This window comes from Falco rusticolus, chromosome 14, assembly GCF_015220075.1.
Source record: "Falco rusticolus isolate bFalRus1 chromosome 14, bFalRus1.pri, whole genome shotgun sequence".
Taxonomy (NCBI): domain Eukaryota; kingdom Metazoa; phylum Chordata; class Aves; order Falconiformes; family Falconidae; genus Falco; species Falco rusticolus.
The window spans coordinates 13,350,263-13,365,594 of record NC_051200.1 but is presented as its reverse complement, the minus strand read 5'-3'; the positions used below and the strand labels follow the sequence as shown (position 1 = coordinate 13,365,594).

At 61.9% G+C, this 15,332-nt stretch overlaps 2 protein-coding genes across 8 annotated transcripts in view; both read left to right on the top strand.

Annotated features, from left to right (window-relative positions):
• Positions 1–1,991: 1,991 nt before the first annotated feature.
• Positions 1,992–13,445, top strand: GDPD2 (glycerophosphodiester phosphodiesterase domain containing 2). Its single transcript, XM_037408531.1, has 16 exons — positions 1,992–2,186; positions 4,757–4,905; positions 6,064–6,167; positions 6,241–6,334; positions 6,578–6,637; positions 7,006–7,104; positions 7,492–7,585; positions 8,034–8,179; positions 8,664–8,746; positions 9,291–9,441; positions 9,992–10,207; positions 11,007–11,158; positions 11,530–11,677; positions 11,899–11,981; positions 12,435–12,463; positions 12,766–13,445. Exons 2-16 carry the CDS (start codon positions 4,792–4,794, stop codon positions 12,816–12,818), a joined length of 1,626 nt encoding a protein of 541 aa, XP_037264428.1. The 5' UTR covers positions 1,992–2,186; positions 4,757–4,791; the 3' UTR covers positions 12,819–13,445.
• Positions 13,446–14,019: 574 nt separating this feature from the next.
• Positions 14,020–15,332, top strand: part of DLG3 (discs large MAGUK scaffold protein 3) — an 80,584-nt gene continuing 79,271 nt past the window's right edge. For all 7 annotated transcript variants that reach the window (XR_005107449.1, XR_005107448.1, XM_037407856.1 and 4 more), the window contains exon 1: positions 14,020–14,125. Coding sequence is in view for 5 of the 7 variants with exons in the window: in XM_037407856.1 (XP_037263753.1) it covers positions 14,110–14,125 (16 nt within the window). In the remaining 2 variants the exon portion in view is untranslated. The remainder of the gene's footprint in view (positions 14,126–15,332) is intronic.

The following is a 15,332-nucleotide window of genomic DNA, read 5'->3' as shown; positions in this document are numbered from 1 at the left end:
CCCAGCCGCCCTCCGGCGCCCCCGCAGCTCCCCGGGGCCGGGCCCGCCTGAGGCGACAGCGCGGGGCGGGGCGCGGGGGCGGCGGTGGCAGCGCGGGACAAGGGCGCCCGCTGGCGGCAGCGCGCCCGCACTGACCGGGCACGGCTGCGGCGGCTGCCGCCCGCCCGACGTGCCAGCACTCAAAATGGCTTCCGCCCCTTACGGGCACCGGCCCGACGCCGCTGCCCTCGCTCAATATGGCTGCCTCCTGCCCTCACGCGGCGAGGGGGGGGCGGAAAAATGGCTGATGCTTCCCACGGTGCTGAAGACGGGGGCTCACACGGGAATAGCGGCCCTGCCGCCGCTTCCTTCTCTGTAGCTGCCCGTGTCCGGCCAGGGCAGGACCACACAGCCTGGCCGTGAGCCGGCGGCGGGACCGTAGAGTGCGGGGTAGTGTTCCGGAGCGGCCGAGCCACAGCGCCGGCTGCAGCGCCCTCTGGTGGGCACAGGCGGCCTCTGCAGGCGGCGAGGGCTGCGCTCCTGCTTTTGGCGGGGCTCCCCTGGGGAGGGCCCGGGGCGGCCCCGGCGGCCTCGCCCCCTGCGCGGCGCCGCCGTTGTCACAGTCGGGCCTTCAGGAGAGAGGGGACCCCGCTGCCAGTGCCCGGGGGGGGTCCCTGGAGGAGCAGTCGGCCCTGCCGCTCCATCTGCCCGTGGTGGAGGGGTGCCTGTCCCACCAGCTTTGCGTTGCACCCTTAAAACCCACAGCACTTGGCTCTCCAATGCCCCCTCTTCGCATATTGCCTTGTCTCTTTATCGATGCTCAGGTTTCCCCTCCCCGCTGCCGAAGCTGTTTCTTGGCTTGAGTGGTCCTTCACCCCTCCTCAGCGCTTTGCTTGTCAATCCCTTTACAACCTGCAGCCCTCTCCCCAGCACTTCACCTGCAATGGCCGGCGGGGCTGTGCTGGGGCTGGCAGAGCTCGCAGGGTGCGGGAGGGGAGCCTTGCTGCCAGCTGCTCACGGCTGACAAAACTTGGGGTGCAGGGCTGCTTGCTTGTCCCAGGGGTGTTCCTGGTCACTGCAATGCTTTCAGTTTACTCCTTCAGGTGTGAAACAATGGGTTACATTACACAATCCCTCCTGCAGAGTTCCAGGCCCTCCACTGAATACGGCCTTACAGATGGACTTGATCAGCACGTTTTATGGAGCTGTTCAGTGATTTGTGCCAAAGCCGTTAATAACGGTGTGGCATTGGATCGGCTGTGCGGTGAGTTCTGGGGTGCCTGCCCAGCCTGGCAGTTGCTGTGCCACTGCAGGATGCCATCAAGTCCCTGTAAATCAGCTTTCTTTGCTCCTTGGCAAGTGGGAGATGACAGGGGTCCCCTGAGATCCCACGCGATGATGGAGCAAGTCGCTGACATGGGAAGGTCCGAGGACCCATCCTAAATCCTGGCTCACCGCGGGCTGCACCACTGCTGAGACCTGGAGCAGAGGGAGCAGGACAGAGCTGTGCCATGCCACAGAGAGCTGGGGCGATGGAGAGCGTTGCCTCATCCATTTCCAGGAGGTATCAGGCCCCTGTCTTAGGGCTTCCTTTCACATGCTGGTGCAGCAAAGTTCAGACGCGTTGGCTCTGAAGTGTTCCTCCTGGCTCAGGATCAGAAACTGCTTTTACCTCTGTGCTTCTGCCTTCGAAGCGTGACCCAGTGAGCCGCAGATGGTGGCCCGGGATGCATCTGTCCCAGGCATCCTCTGCAAGGAGGGGAAAATCCTCCCTTTGACAGAGGGGCTCCCACAGCCCTGGAAGCCCTGGCAACGCACGAAGCCGTGCCTCGCCTCCCGTCCCGCTCCGGGCGCTCTCCCTGGGGCCTTAGCCTGCCTGGAGCGTGGGCTGCCTGCAAACTCGCTGAGCCGCGGGGCGTGACGCCCCCCGGGCCCCTTCTGGGCTCTCCCAGCGGAAGCGGCAGCCGCGCCGGGGTCGGTCGGTGGGGCACGAAGCCGCCGGCGGGAGCCCGCCCTGCCCGGCCCTGCCCGGCCCTGCCCGCCTCCGCGGCCTGTGCAGACCTGCGGGCGGGACCGCCAGCACACCCGGCGGGGTGGGAGCGGGGGCGGCGGCGCGGAGCGGGGCCGTGCCGCGCAGGGAGCCCGGCCCAGCGCTACCTGGCCTGCCGGCGGCCCGGCTGCGGGGACCCGAGGTCGGCGGGGAGCAGGTATTGTACCCGCTTGGCTCGCTGCCCTGCGGTGGCAGTCCGTGCCACGGGGACTCTGTCCCCTGCTGCTGGCAGTGGCGGGGGGGGGGATTGTCCCGGTCCTGCGTGCGGGTGGGGGGGCAGGACGGGGGCTGCCCTGCTGTGCCCGTGCTGTGGTGTGCGGGGACAGGGGCTCTAGGGGTGGCTGCATGGGGAGATGGGGGGGGCTGGGCCAGCCTGTGCTGCCTTTGCTGGTTTTGGGTCGCCCTGTTCTGCACGGTGACCCAGGAGCGCTGCCCTCCGTCCTGGGAGCCCAGGGGACAGGTAGCGGGGCTGGGCATCAGCTCCGGCCGGCCTGCCCGGTGGCATGTAGCCCGGGCTGGCTCGGCTCAGTGGGGACATGGGGATCTTGCTGTGCCCATGGCCACCTGGTTGTCCTGTGCCAGCACCCCTGGGGCACAAGGGGCCCTGTGGGGCTGCAGGTTCATGCTGCTGTGTCAGTGACTGTAGCGATGGGTTTGTGGACCCCTTCAAGCCACCGGTGTCTGCCACACTAGGGCTGTTTGGTGGGAGCTGAGGGAGGGCTCCTGCCAGACCCCCCTGCTCCTGCTGTGCAGCTCCCCCCTGGAGCCAGAGCAGAAGCCGAGCAGAGTCTGCTGTGTGTCCCAGAGCTGGGACCTGTGCCCCGTGCAAGGCTGTTGCACGATAGCTACTGGTCCCACCGCTGCAGTCCCGCTCGGAGCTGGGGAGCAGGGTGGCATTTTCCCTCCAGGTAGCACCGCTGGTGTAGATTTGTGGCCAGTCCTGGCAGCAGCAGCCTCTCAGAGCAGCAGAGCGCTGAACTTCAGCTGGTGCCCCGAGCTGTTCCTGCTGTACTTTGTACCCTGTGTGGGAGCCAGATGGGGAGGTGGCGGGGTTTCCCTGAGCAGCTGCTGGCACTGTTGCTCTGCCTGTGTGAGCAGTGATGAGAGGAGAGGGCAAGTCTCAGGGGATGCTGGCTGCTCCCTTGTGGAAATGGTGCCTCTGCTTCTGGTGACAGCAAGGGTGTGAGCCTACAGCCAGAGCCCCTCGGCATCAGGGAAGGAAACTCTGGTCCCACAGCTTCCTGCACTTGTGTTAAGGCTGGCGCCTTCGGTCATAGCTGCTGATCTGGTCCCTAGAAGACAGAGGGAGCAGCAGATGTGGGTACCACTGTACTCCTCGGCATCCTCTGCCTTGGGTGGCTGGACCTGCTGATGGCAGCCCCCAGAGCCTGTAGAAGCTGGCTAGGCAGTTTAGGGGTCTGGCTCTTAGGCTGGTATCTGGCTGTGCATGCCCCAGTAGCCACTGCTCTTTGTGGGTCTTGAGGAGACTCTGTACCCCAGCACTGGAAACCAACATACTGGTGGTGGTTGGGAGCAAGGTGTGTGCTGGGGTGCTGCTCTGTCACAGGGGGGGAGACCATGCTGACCTTGGCCGTAGCCAGGGCATGGCAGAGCCAGTCTGGTGTGGCTGGCTGGGGCTGGAAGGGCCTGGCCTAGCTCTGGTCCCCCTCCCCAGGGCCCAGGTTGGGATGGGGCACAGCCCTGCTAGGCACACCCTTGCCCCCAGCACTGGAGAGGATGTGGCTTGGGAGGATGTGGTCAGCTGGCTCCTGTGCCTGGCTCAGCGATTGCAATGAAATAAGTGTGGCTTAATCTGCCGGGTGATGGTGTTGCATGGAGTGCTTGGCCTGTTGGGGAGGTTGGGATGAGCAGGAGGAGCAGCTTCACAGTACGGCAAGCAGTAATAAACATGGGGTTTCTTGGGGTGGATAAAAGGAGACTTTGTTTGGGGCTCCCCGCTTCCTCCAGTCGAGCAGCAGGAATCTGGGGACCACAGCAGAGCGTTCTGGTCCTCTCCCCTTCCCAGTGCATGGGGAACCCGGTAGTAGCCCTTCAGCCAGCTTGGGTGCCTGTGACTGAAGCAGTGGGTTTCCTCCCCTAACTGCCACTCTCCTCCCTCCCTCCCATAGCACTTGGACCAAAACCCATCTATCGGCTGCTCAGCTGCAGCTCCTCCAGCACCTTTGGGGACCCCGTGCTGTATGAGCCAAGCTGGACGGCTGCCAAGATAGTGCTGCTTAGGGAGGAGGATGGGGACTTCCCAGGCTGTTGCATATACCCCTAGCTACGCAGCAGGAACCCCAGGCTGCGGCACTGGGCTACGTGATCCTTGCAGCTGGGCTGCTTCGAGGGACCCTGGGTGCAAGGTTGCATCGAGCTGGCTGGTGAGGCTGCCAGTCCTTGGAGCTCGAACACAGGCAGAGTGCTGAATGCTGGGCTGAGGAGCAGGTTCTGCTCTCTGCCAGCTCCAGGCTTGCTCTGGCTCGTTAAGTGAAGGGTCCCAGGACAGCCTGCTGAACAGGTTGGGCTGCACCGTGTGTTCCCGCTTTCCCTGGCACTGTGCCTTGCCTGGGGACGTGACCAGAAGCCCTGCTATGACCCTGGGCTCTGGGGCAGCCTCTTGCCAGGGTACTTGGACCCAGGATGCCGCAGTGCACCATCACCATGGGGCAGGGGGTGCTGTGTGTTGGGAGGTCTGTGCCAACACGCAGTGTGCATCCCCTACAGGACGCCTGATCTTTGGCCTGGGACAGCCCGGCGCTATGGCAGACCCCCCTGGTTGCTGCCGCCCCTGTGCCACCTGCCTGCTCTGCCTCTACAGCTGCCAGTGGATCACCGCCAAAAAGGAGAAGAGAAAGGGGCTGAGAACCACCAAGGTGATACCACGGGTGATGCTGAGCTGGGGCTGGCCAGCCCCTGCGTGGGAAGCTCAGTGTGGTGGCTGGGGTGGGAAGGGTCTTGGGCTGGAGGGTTCAGCCCAGACACTGGGCTGCTGACCCCTTGCCGCTGGCCCTGCTCCGCAGGACTGAGCCCCCGGAGAGCTGTGGTGCTACCTGGCACCCTCCCTGTCCAGGGACTGCCCTAGCCTGCAGTGGTGGGAGGGCAAGCTGTCTGATCCCACTGGGTGACAAAAAGGGTAGAGCAGCACGCTGGCAGCAGCGAGGCTGAGCTGTGGCTGTCCCTGCCTGGCTGAGCGTGTGGCTGTGGCAGGGCTCGCACGTGCCTGGAGCAGAGCACTGTGCTCCCTGGGGGCTGAGCGTGGCAGGCAGGTCCTGAGGCACTGAGTGCCTGGCAGGGCACGTGGGAGGCATGGCTCCTGGGCTGGGTGCTGCCCCCGCTGATGGGGTGCTGGAAGGGGGTGTCCCTGGCAATTTGTAACCTGGGAGGGGTGAGGCCCTGAGATTCTCTGAGGTCTCCAACTCCCATGGGAGTGGCTGTGCTGCTGCATGTCCCATCTTGCCTGGAATGTATGAGCTGGGCTGGGCTGCTGGGTGTCCTGCTCAGCACCTGTGGCACCCCTCACCTCCCCACATAGGCAGGGCTAGGGGCTGGAGACCCTGAAGTTGGACTTGGCTTCGGCTGGGTAGGCAGGAGCAACCTGCAAGCTCACCACTGCAATGGCAGCTCTGAGGCACAGCACCCATCGCTGCCCAAACCACAGATCACCCAGCTAGAAGGAAACAGGACCTGGCTCCCTGCCCCTTCCCATGTGCGAAGTCCTAGCCTGCTCCCAGGGGCTGCTGAACGGGAAAGGAGGCAGTCCTGCCTCAGGGGCTGTCCTCCTGCCATAGTTAGCTTTTCAGCTCGTTGTAGGAGCTGCCGGTCCAGCTTCCTGTAGCGTGGGTCCAGCCAAAAGAACCCTCCTGGGGAGCTCCGTTCCCTCCCAGCTCAGTGCCTGGATCCATGAGACCGGTGCCTGCTGTGACTCCCTGTGCACCCTGCTGCAGGCTGGGTGCTCCCCAGCAGTCCCAGCAATGTGGCCAGGGGCTAGGTGCCCTGCAGGTGTGTGCATAGCTGTCATCTCTGGCTTTCAGTGTGACTGCAGCTGGTTCCTTTTCCTCTTCTGTGTCTTCCTCTTCACACTGGTGTGGCTCTACTTCACCGTCATCATCCTCAATGACTTTCACAACTTCAATGAGTGAGTAGGATCCCGCATCCAGTCTTGGTCCCCGTGTCCCGCCTGCCCCTCTGATAGTCTCCTTTGCTGGCAGGTTCATCTTCAAGCAGAGGAAGTTGTGGCTAGACTGGTCCCTGGTCCTGCTCATAGCTACGGCCGTGCTGATCACCTATTCTGCTGTGCTGCTGGTGAGCCCTGCTGATCCTTCCTGGGCTAATGGGGGTACGGAGCTGTGCTGAGCACAGGCTGGCGCTGTGCCCTGTGCAGAGCCAGGTGGAGTCCACAGCATCTGGCCGGCTGGAGCTGTGTCAGCCTAAACATAGCCAGAGACCCTGCCTGTGTCAGTGGGTTGCAGTTCCTGTGGCTGAGTCCTTAGAGGGCTGAGGCGTGAGGTACAGCCCATCTCTGATGCCTCCTTGTTCTTCTCGCAGGTCCTTGCTTTGTGCTTGCAGCTCTGTGGCCAGCCCTTGAAGCTACACTGGCTGCACAAGGTGAGAGACTAGGGGTGCAGGGGGATGGTGCCTACTCTTGCTGTCCTTGCACCTTGGGAAGCTGCGACCAGCCTACTGGGGCTGCGTACAGCTGCTGTGACCCCACAGAGTGGCTATGCATCCTTGCTCAGCTGGGTTGCAGCTGTTAGTACCCCAGCCACACTTCTCTGGGATGGAAATATTCCCCTCGCTCAAAGCATGAGTACAGAGCTCAGCTGCAAACTCAGATGGGCAAAGTGGGGTCCTGAAGCTTGGATGGGCTCAGGAGGACGGGATGAGGACGACTCTGCTGGCCCTGCCAGGGCAGAGCCCAGCTGGCCTGCAGGGTGCTGTGTGCTCCCCTAACTGCACTGTATCCTGCCCCACAGACCCTGCTGATCTTAACTGCCCTGTTGGTGGCTGCAGCCTTCACAGGGCTGGGAATAAAGTGGGCGGAGGAGTGGAGAAGTGCACGTATCTCCCTGCAGGTGAGTCACCTCGATACCAGAGACTCCCCCGCTGTACCCAGTACCTGGCATGTGGGTATGAGCTGAAGGGCGGTGACTGGAGTTCCCAGCGTGGCTGGGTGCCGTGAGGGTTAACTCCCTGCCATTGACTTCTGCTGCCTGGCCAGGCAAGGTGCTTCTCCTGCTCTTGCAGTCCTGCCTGGAGCATCTGCAGTCAAGGTGATGAACGGGGCTGGACCAGAGCAGGGAGTTTGTTCAGTCCCCCCAGGAGCTTGTCCTTCCCTCCCTGGCGCTGTTGCTCTTCCAGCAGTACTGGCTGCAGTGGCAGATCCCTGGCATTGGAGCATGTGGATTTTTGGGACAGGGTCTGGGCTGGCGCCAGCTGACACCCTGCCTTTGCCTCCCCAGGCAACAGGTCCCTTCCTGCACATTGGAATCCTGGGGGGAATGACGCTTCTTGCCTGGCCCCTGGCCAGCTTCATCTACCGTACCCACAACACAGGTAACACCCCTCCAAGGTCTCCACCTCCCTCCTTGGCTGGTACCCTGCTTTCTGCCACCCAGCTGAGCAGCACTGGTGGCGGAGTAGTGTACAGAGAGCACTGGTGCAGTAGGAACAGGTCCCCAGTTCTCAATGTGGTAGTAAAGCCTGCGCTTGGTTGCTGCTTCTCATGCCCAGCCCTTTGTGCAGCTTCAGCCTTCACTGCTTTGCTGCTGAAGGACAGCTATGGATGGCAGACTGAGTCCTGCAGAAGTGCTGGGCTGGGGTGCAAGGACATGTAGTGGGCCAAGAATAAATTTGCAGTGTGTTCCTGAGGCTGGGCATGCAATGCCTGACCGAGGGCAACCATAACTTAATGCCAGGTGAAGCAGCCTTGGCTTATTCCTAACAGTCTGCAAAATACTGCCTCTTTACCTCACCCTTCCATCTTCTCTGTCTCTGCCTGGAGGTCTCAAGGTGTTTCTGCTGCTTGTGTACTGCGCGGTGATGATCGCACTGTATCTGGCTCCCCTGGGAATCACCTCCCCTTGCATCATGGAGGAGAGCCAGCTGCCCCCCAAGCCAGCCCTGGTTGGCCACAGAGGAGCACCCATGGTGAGTGACCAGCACCGGCGGCATCCTGGCACAGTGGTTAGGGTAGATGGAGCAGGCTGCTTTGCCTGGCTGTGCCTGGCCATGGGGCACCAGCATATCAGACTCCTGGTGCTGCAGGCCTGGGTGAGCTCTGGCCAGCCCAGTGGAGAGGGGTCTCCACATCAGCCCGGGCAGCACAGTGCTGGAGGATGGGTGAGGAGGGTGCGCATAGGAGCCGCAAGGCAGAGCTGTTTGCTGAGCGCTGCTGGAGCAGGAGCAGGTGACTCTCAGCAGAAAGCCTGGCTGCGTAGTGTGGGCTGGGGGGCAGGGACTATGCAGGCCCTGGCTGTCCTTTTCCATTCCCCCACCCTACCAGGGTCACCCCAGTCTCATTGTGGTTGCCCTAGAATCTAGCTGGGTTGCTGGGTGCAGCCAGGCAGGGTGGGTGCCTGCCTCCTGCCCCCTCCTGTCCGTGCACTCTGCACTAACACTCTTCCTTTTCCAGCTGGCCCCTGAAAACACCCTTATGTCACTGCGCAAGGCGGTGGACTGTGATGTGCAAGTCTTTGAGACAGACGTCATGGTGAGGTAAATCTGCAGCAGGGACTCGGAGGAAGGGGTCTGTGCATCCTGGGATGTCACCTCCCACATGGGACATCCTGGGAGCACTTGGGGAGGACTCATACAGCCTTCGTTTGAAGGCAGCCCTGTGCAAAGAGCTCTGCCATTCCCACCTTGCCAGTGTGGGACTGGTGCCAGCTTGCTGTTCCAATGATCTGGGAGAGGTACTGGGTTTCTGTCTTCCCATGCAGGTTGTCTTCCAGGGCGTTAGGAGCGAGGCACCATCAGGGAGGGGCACTGCTGGAACACAGACCCTGGCTCTAGTTTATCTCATGTAATCCTGCTATGGGGGACAGCTGTTGCACTGAGCAAGGAACTGCTTGGTTCCTGGCTTGGTCTCTAGGTGCTCTTTGCTTTCCAGACACTCCCTTTTTTTGTGTAGAGGACCACAAGTAGGCATAAGGCTGGGGGTTACCCTAGCAGGGTGGCTGGGAGGGGGCAGAAATGCAAGGGCAGGGATAGGAGACAAAGAGCTTGCAACACTGGGCTTCCCTCTCTGCTCCTTTGCCAGTGCTGATGGGGTCCCATTCCTCATGCATGACGAGGAACTCACCAGGACCACCAATGTGCAGGCTGTGTTCCCCGAGAGGGCTGCCCTGAACAGCACTGCCTTCAACTGGACAGACCTCCAGCAGTTGGATGCTGGCACCTGGTTCCTAGAGGTCAGGATGCCCCAGGGGGTGGCTGATCAGGCATGGGTGCATTTGTGGGTGAAGCATGAGCCCTGCCCTGGGGAAGGCTCCCTCTGGAGCACTGGTTGTGGCAGACACCTGGACAGGGTGCAGAAGCACTTCCACACCTGCACAAATTCATTGGGTGTGGTTGTGCCCCAAGCTGGGGTTTGTTCTGACTCCTTAGCTGAATCATGAAGGAGGCTGGTTTTGTACGTTTTGTGCATTTGCTCGGAGCTGCACAGCCTGCCTGGGCTTGGAGGCAGCTGTGGCAAGGCTCTTCCCAAGAGGTGACTAACCAACTGCTGAGCTGCTCTGATTGCCCACAGGTGGTGGGTCTGCTTGAACTGTGCTGTTAGTGGGGAGAGGGGGAGAGGTGCCCTGTGGATGTGCAGCAGAAGGATCCCTGTGCTTGTCTACACTGGGGAAGAAGAGGAGAGGCCAGTGTGGGAAACTGAGAGCCAGAGACAGGCACCAGTTTGGGAGGTGGAAGCTTACAGGGAGTCTGCCTACGATGGCTAACAGTCTGTCACCCTTGCAGCGGAGGCCGTTTCCAACTGTGCAGAGTCTTTCTGCTGGCGATCGCAACCAGGTGACTAAACAGAGGATCCCATCCCTGGAACAGGCACTAGAGGCAGCCAAACAGAGCAATATCTCAATCATGTTTGACCTCCGGCCTGAGAACCACAGTGACTACCAGAGCTTCGTCAATGCCACCCTGGATGTGATCTTACAGTCAGGCATCCCACTACAGCAGGTGAGCTGGCCACCACCCCACCGCTGCCAGGCCCTCCTGTCACACCCCTGCCACCCCATATACCATGTTCCCATGTGTGATCCCTGCTGGGGAACCCTATCCAGGTGTAGGGCGCTCTAGGTGGGAGAAGTTGCCAATAATTGGGGGTTAATGCCTGCAGCTTTAGACCCCTCCAAGTAACCTGGTTCCCCAGCATTGGTCACCCTGGTGTGTAAACAGTGACTCAGTCTAGGGAGGGAACCAACAGTGCTAGCAAGAGCAAGAAAACAAACGTTCAGGCTTCACCTCCCCACGCTGTGCCACACCTCTCCCTGCAGCTCTTGGACTCGTGCTGCAACCTCCTGTGTTGCCTTTGCACTTCATCCAACCTCTGCAGCACAGGACACATGCTGCCCTAAGGGGATAAATTAGCACCCAAATCGCTTTCCCTTCTTGGCTTTTTGGGAATGTAGACACAGAAAAGACATACTCTAGTGCTGACCCAAGGTGCATTCTTGCTGCAGAGTTGGAGCCAAAAGGATGCAGTACTTGATCCGTTCAAGGACCCAGAAGGGATGCAACTGCTGCAGCCTGCTTAGGCTGCAACTGCTTTCTCCACTCAGTAGGCTCTGTTGTGTTTGCTGCTTAGCTGGGGCAAGCTCTTAGGAGACTGTCCTAGCTGAGATCCTCATGGAGGAGGGGGGCAGGAAGCAGCTGGCTGAGCAGGCCATGTGTGCCTGGACCTGCAAGGAAATACCAGAAAGAGAGCAAGCTCTCTGGAGCACCTCTCCTCTTCATGTGCTCTCTGGCTCTCGCTTAGGTCCTCTGGCTGCCGGATGGATTCAGGGAACAGGTCAAACAGCAAGCCCCAGGCATTCAGCAAGTTTACGGCCGGAAGAGACTCCAGAATGAGAAGGAGCCACTACTGCATGTTAATCTGCCCTACCAGGACATGAGCTCTGAGGAGATCAGGTGAGAGCCCTGTGCCCAAGAGCCTGGGAGCTGTGGGGCCTGGGCACTGTCCCAGCTCTGTCCCAGGGGGCTGCAGAGGTGAGGGCCAGCTGAGGCTGAGTGCTGGCGCACTGCTGGGAAAGGCAGGGGGTGTGCTACAGCCCTACAGACAAGCGCGCCTTATCAAGCAGGGCTGGTGCAGGCGATGGAGCTGGCTGCAGTCCTCTGCCTTGCTAGTAAACCTGCCCTGGGTCTGGCTCTCCAGACACTTGCTCCACGTGGCTGCAAGTGCTGGATCACATCCCAGATATATGGTCCTCTCTGGCTGTACGCTGAGTGTGCTGGCACCCTGCTGTCTGCTGCTGGCTCTGACCACAGCTGTCCCCATGCAGGCAGTACCGCCAGGACAACATCTCTGTCAACTTGTATGTGGTGAATGAGCCCTGGCTGTTCTCTGTGCTGTGGTGCTCTGGGGTGAGCTCTGTCACCACCAACGCCTGCCAGGTGCTGAAGGAAATGAATCGCCCTATCTGGCTGCTTGTAAGTGACTGTCCTTCACCCTGTGCCCCAGGCACTTGTGTGTTCCCTTCTGCAGCAGCCCTGGGCAGCCAACTGCCTTGAGGGTGGTTTTGCTCAGTGCTCTGCTGGCATGGGAACATGTGACCCTGCAGAAGGGACTGAGGGCATGGCAGGCTGGGCTGTGCCGTGCCACCAGCATACCACCCTGGCTGGTGTTCATGGCTCATCTTGTTGCCTTGCAGCCCAGCAGCACATACCTCATGATCTGGATTGTTGTAGACTGCGCTTCCTTCCTTGTCATTCTCTGGGCTTTCGTCTTGCTGAAGTAAGTTTGGTCCCTTTCACCCTCCGATGACAGGTCTGTTGGGGGAGGCTGTAGCGTACCCTGGGCGGCTGGTACATACCCAAACCCAGCCATATCTGCTGTCACCCCACCCTGGGCTCAGCAGACAGGAGAGGACCCCCCAGGCTCTAAGTGAGACAGCAGTGTGTGGAGGCAGCTTTTATCACCAGGCTGCAGCTAAAAATCTGGCCTGACCCTTCCTTGAGGTGCTGCATGCCTTAGTTCACGCTTACTAATTTGCTCTGCACCCCAGGGCATGGTGGGCTGGGACTGAGGGACCTTGGCCCTGCTCCTCTACTAGTGCTGCAAGCACCAAGAGCAGATCCCTATGAGACTGTGCCCCCTGTGGGGCCCTGCAGACTCCAGCTGGGAGCTTGGGGGAAGGAAGAGGGAGGCCAGATGCCATGCTAACATTTCTCCTATTCCATCTCCTAGGAAATGCTCCCGGAGAAGATGGCCAGTGGGTGAGTGTGCACAGATGTGAGCTCCCCTCCCTCGGAGCAGGGCTGTACCTGCATGGTGCTCCCTGGCAGGCAGGCAGCTTTCTCCAGCTGAATGTGACAGAGCTGTTTGGGGTGGCTGGGGGAGGGAAGGGAATCCCAGCCCAGGGAGTTCCTGTCCTGCCCTTAGCAAACAGCCCTCTGGGACAGCGCTGGGGAATCCCATGTTCCCCAAGCCTCCTTAAACCTGCTTTTCAGGTTGCTCCACCTGTCACTGCCCGATGGTGGCTGCCTGCAATGACTTTTTTTCCTCTCTGTCTCCCCAGAGTCTGAGACAGATGTGCTGCTCACAAAGATCAACAGCTTGATGCAAGAGTGACCCTCCAGCCTGCATCAGCCATGGGGAGGGGCGGCCAGAGCCCTGCACAGCTCAAGTGGGCAGCACTCCTCAGGCCAGCTTCGAGGCTCCTTTCCTTTGCAGACTCCTTCCTGAGCATCCCATCTCCTGTAGCCTTCCTGGCTCCTCGTGTGGTGCACACCTGCCCCCAGCTGAAAAGACCTGGAACTGGGTTCACAGTTCCTACCGGCAGCGCGGAACTGGAGCCTTTGCAGGGGTTTCCTAGGACTAGTTCACGCCTGAGGGCTGAGTGCTTAGCCAGCGGGTGTGGGGCTAAGACCTTCAGCCCTGGAGTTTGGAGACTTAGTGGGGATTTGAGTTGCTGTTCGGTGCAGGGCAAGGGCAGCCTCTGCCTGTCAGCCGCAGATCTGCAGCCAGTGATGGGAAACCTTGTTTAAATTGCTGCTCCCCTGGGGGCTGCCTTGCCACATGGCTTGAGGGAATAGGAAAGAGGGTGCGAGGTGCAGGGGTGGCTTTTCACGAGATGGAGGGGGAGCTGAGCTCTTTGCATCCCCTATGCTGGATGCAAGTCCTGCCCCTGCTGGCCTCGTGCTTGCAGGCTGGGCTGCTGGTACCCCGTGCAGGAGTGAATGCCTGTTGCTCTGGGGGGCGAGGGGCAGGGGCTGGGGGTGGAGGGGAACAGGGGCTGGTAGGACCACAATCACAGTCGTGCTGCTGCAAGGCTGTGGAGGGGTGCGAGGGAGGGGTGTGCGGCATCGGTCACTTGCAGCAGGGCCTTGAACGCGGAAGGGGGATTAGGTGAGTTTTACTTGTTCCTACCTATTTATGTCAATAAAGCAGCGGAGCGGTAGACAGACCCCGCGGGGGTGACTCGGCCGTGCCTGCCTGCTGCCCCTCTCCCGCTCCCCCGGCCGCGGGGCCGGCCCGGGCCGGCGGCGGTGCGCGGTGCGTCCGTGCCACCTAGCGGCAGCGCGGGGAAGCGGCGCCGGCGGCCGAGCGGCTCCGCCGGGCCGGGCCCTCCGCAGCGGGGAGGGGGGGCGGGGGGAGGCCGAGCCGGGCGGGCCCGCGGGGTTCGCGGGGAGGGGACGGGGGGGCGCGGGCCGAGCCGCCCCGGTACCCGGCGGGCCCCCGCAGCCGCGCCCTGGGGTAGAGCGGCCGGGCGCGCTCGGTGGCGAGGCGGTGGCGGAGGCGGTGCCGGCGAGAGGCGGGCGAGGGGCGGCTCCTCGGCCGGTTCCCGCGGGGCGGGGCGGGCGGCGGCTCGGCCGCTCGCGGGCTGGTACCGACCGGAGCGGCCGCCGGCCGCGGCGGAGCGATGATCCGCCGGGAAGGTAAGGAGCGCCCTGCCCTGCCCGCAGCGCCGGGCACCGCGGCCCGCCGCGCTCAACAAGTGGCTGCCCTGCCGGTACCGGCGCCGCGATGGTGCCCGGTGCCCAGCGCTCCGGCCGGGCGGCTCCCTCCCTCCCTCGCTCCCTCCCCGCCGCGGGCGGGGCGGCCCTGCCCGGCGCACCACGGGGGCTGTGACCCGAGGACCGGGTGCCCCCCGGTTGCGCCCCCTCCCCGGGCTGCGGGGCATGACGTCGTGCCCCCGTGGCTCGGAGCGGGTGGCCGTGGGATGCTGTGCTTGCAGCACCCTCGGGTGCTGGCGGGAGGGCAGGTACGGGGGTGTCGGCCCAGCGAGGGAGCACCTCCCGTAAGCGGGACTTGCACCTTGAGGCATGGTGTGATCGGCCGTGGACACCACATGCTCTTTCTTGGGTGCTGCAAGGAGGGTGCTCCAGTCTCTGCCCTGTGCTGGAGGCGCAGCAGGTCCGTGGGTCGGGTGGTCCAGGGCCAGACGTCTCCTACTCTAGCTGGCTGTCACCCAGGGTTGGTGGCACGGGTGGCACGCTGCTCCTTCTGTGCAGCCTGGGGTGGGGTGGGGTGTTCGCACCAGGCTCACGGTCTTTGTGTCCTGGTGTGGTGGCCCAGCCCTGGTTCTCCACCTGCTTTAGCTTCTGCTGATAAGGTCAGGAATTGACCAGGCAAAGATGACTCAACCCTGCTTACGGGATGCCTGGGCAGTGTCTGCAGCCACTGTCTGATCTTGCAGAAGGAAGCCCTTAGTGATAACACAGGACTGGGGTGCCCATAAAGCCTAATAAATCTGGAGCTTGGGCAAGTCTCTGCTTTTCCTGGAGCCGGCAGGAGCCCAGCTCTGAGCAGAAGCTAGTTATGCTTTCCCAGGCTCCTTCCTCTGTTCTGCTCCCGAAAATGAGTCAGGGTGGAACGGTGACACCGGCAGAACCCCCTTCCCCTTCTGGTTGAGGAGCTGGGACAGCAGGTGGCATGCATCCTAGCAGACATAGGCCCCCTTGTTCCATGACCTGAATTCCCTGCTGAAAGCCCTGGGATGAGCAGGGTCATCCTTTCTGCATGAGTTCGTGGGTTAAGAGATGAGTCCTCAACAGTGGCGGGACAGCTTCCCCGCCTCCTCACACAGACGCTCTTTGTCTGCCGGCTGCCTGGCTGACAAAGGGAAATATTCACTGATAGGGA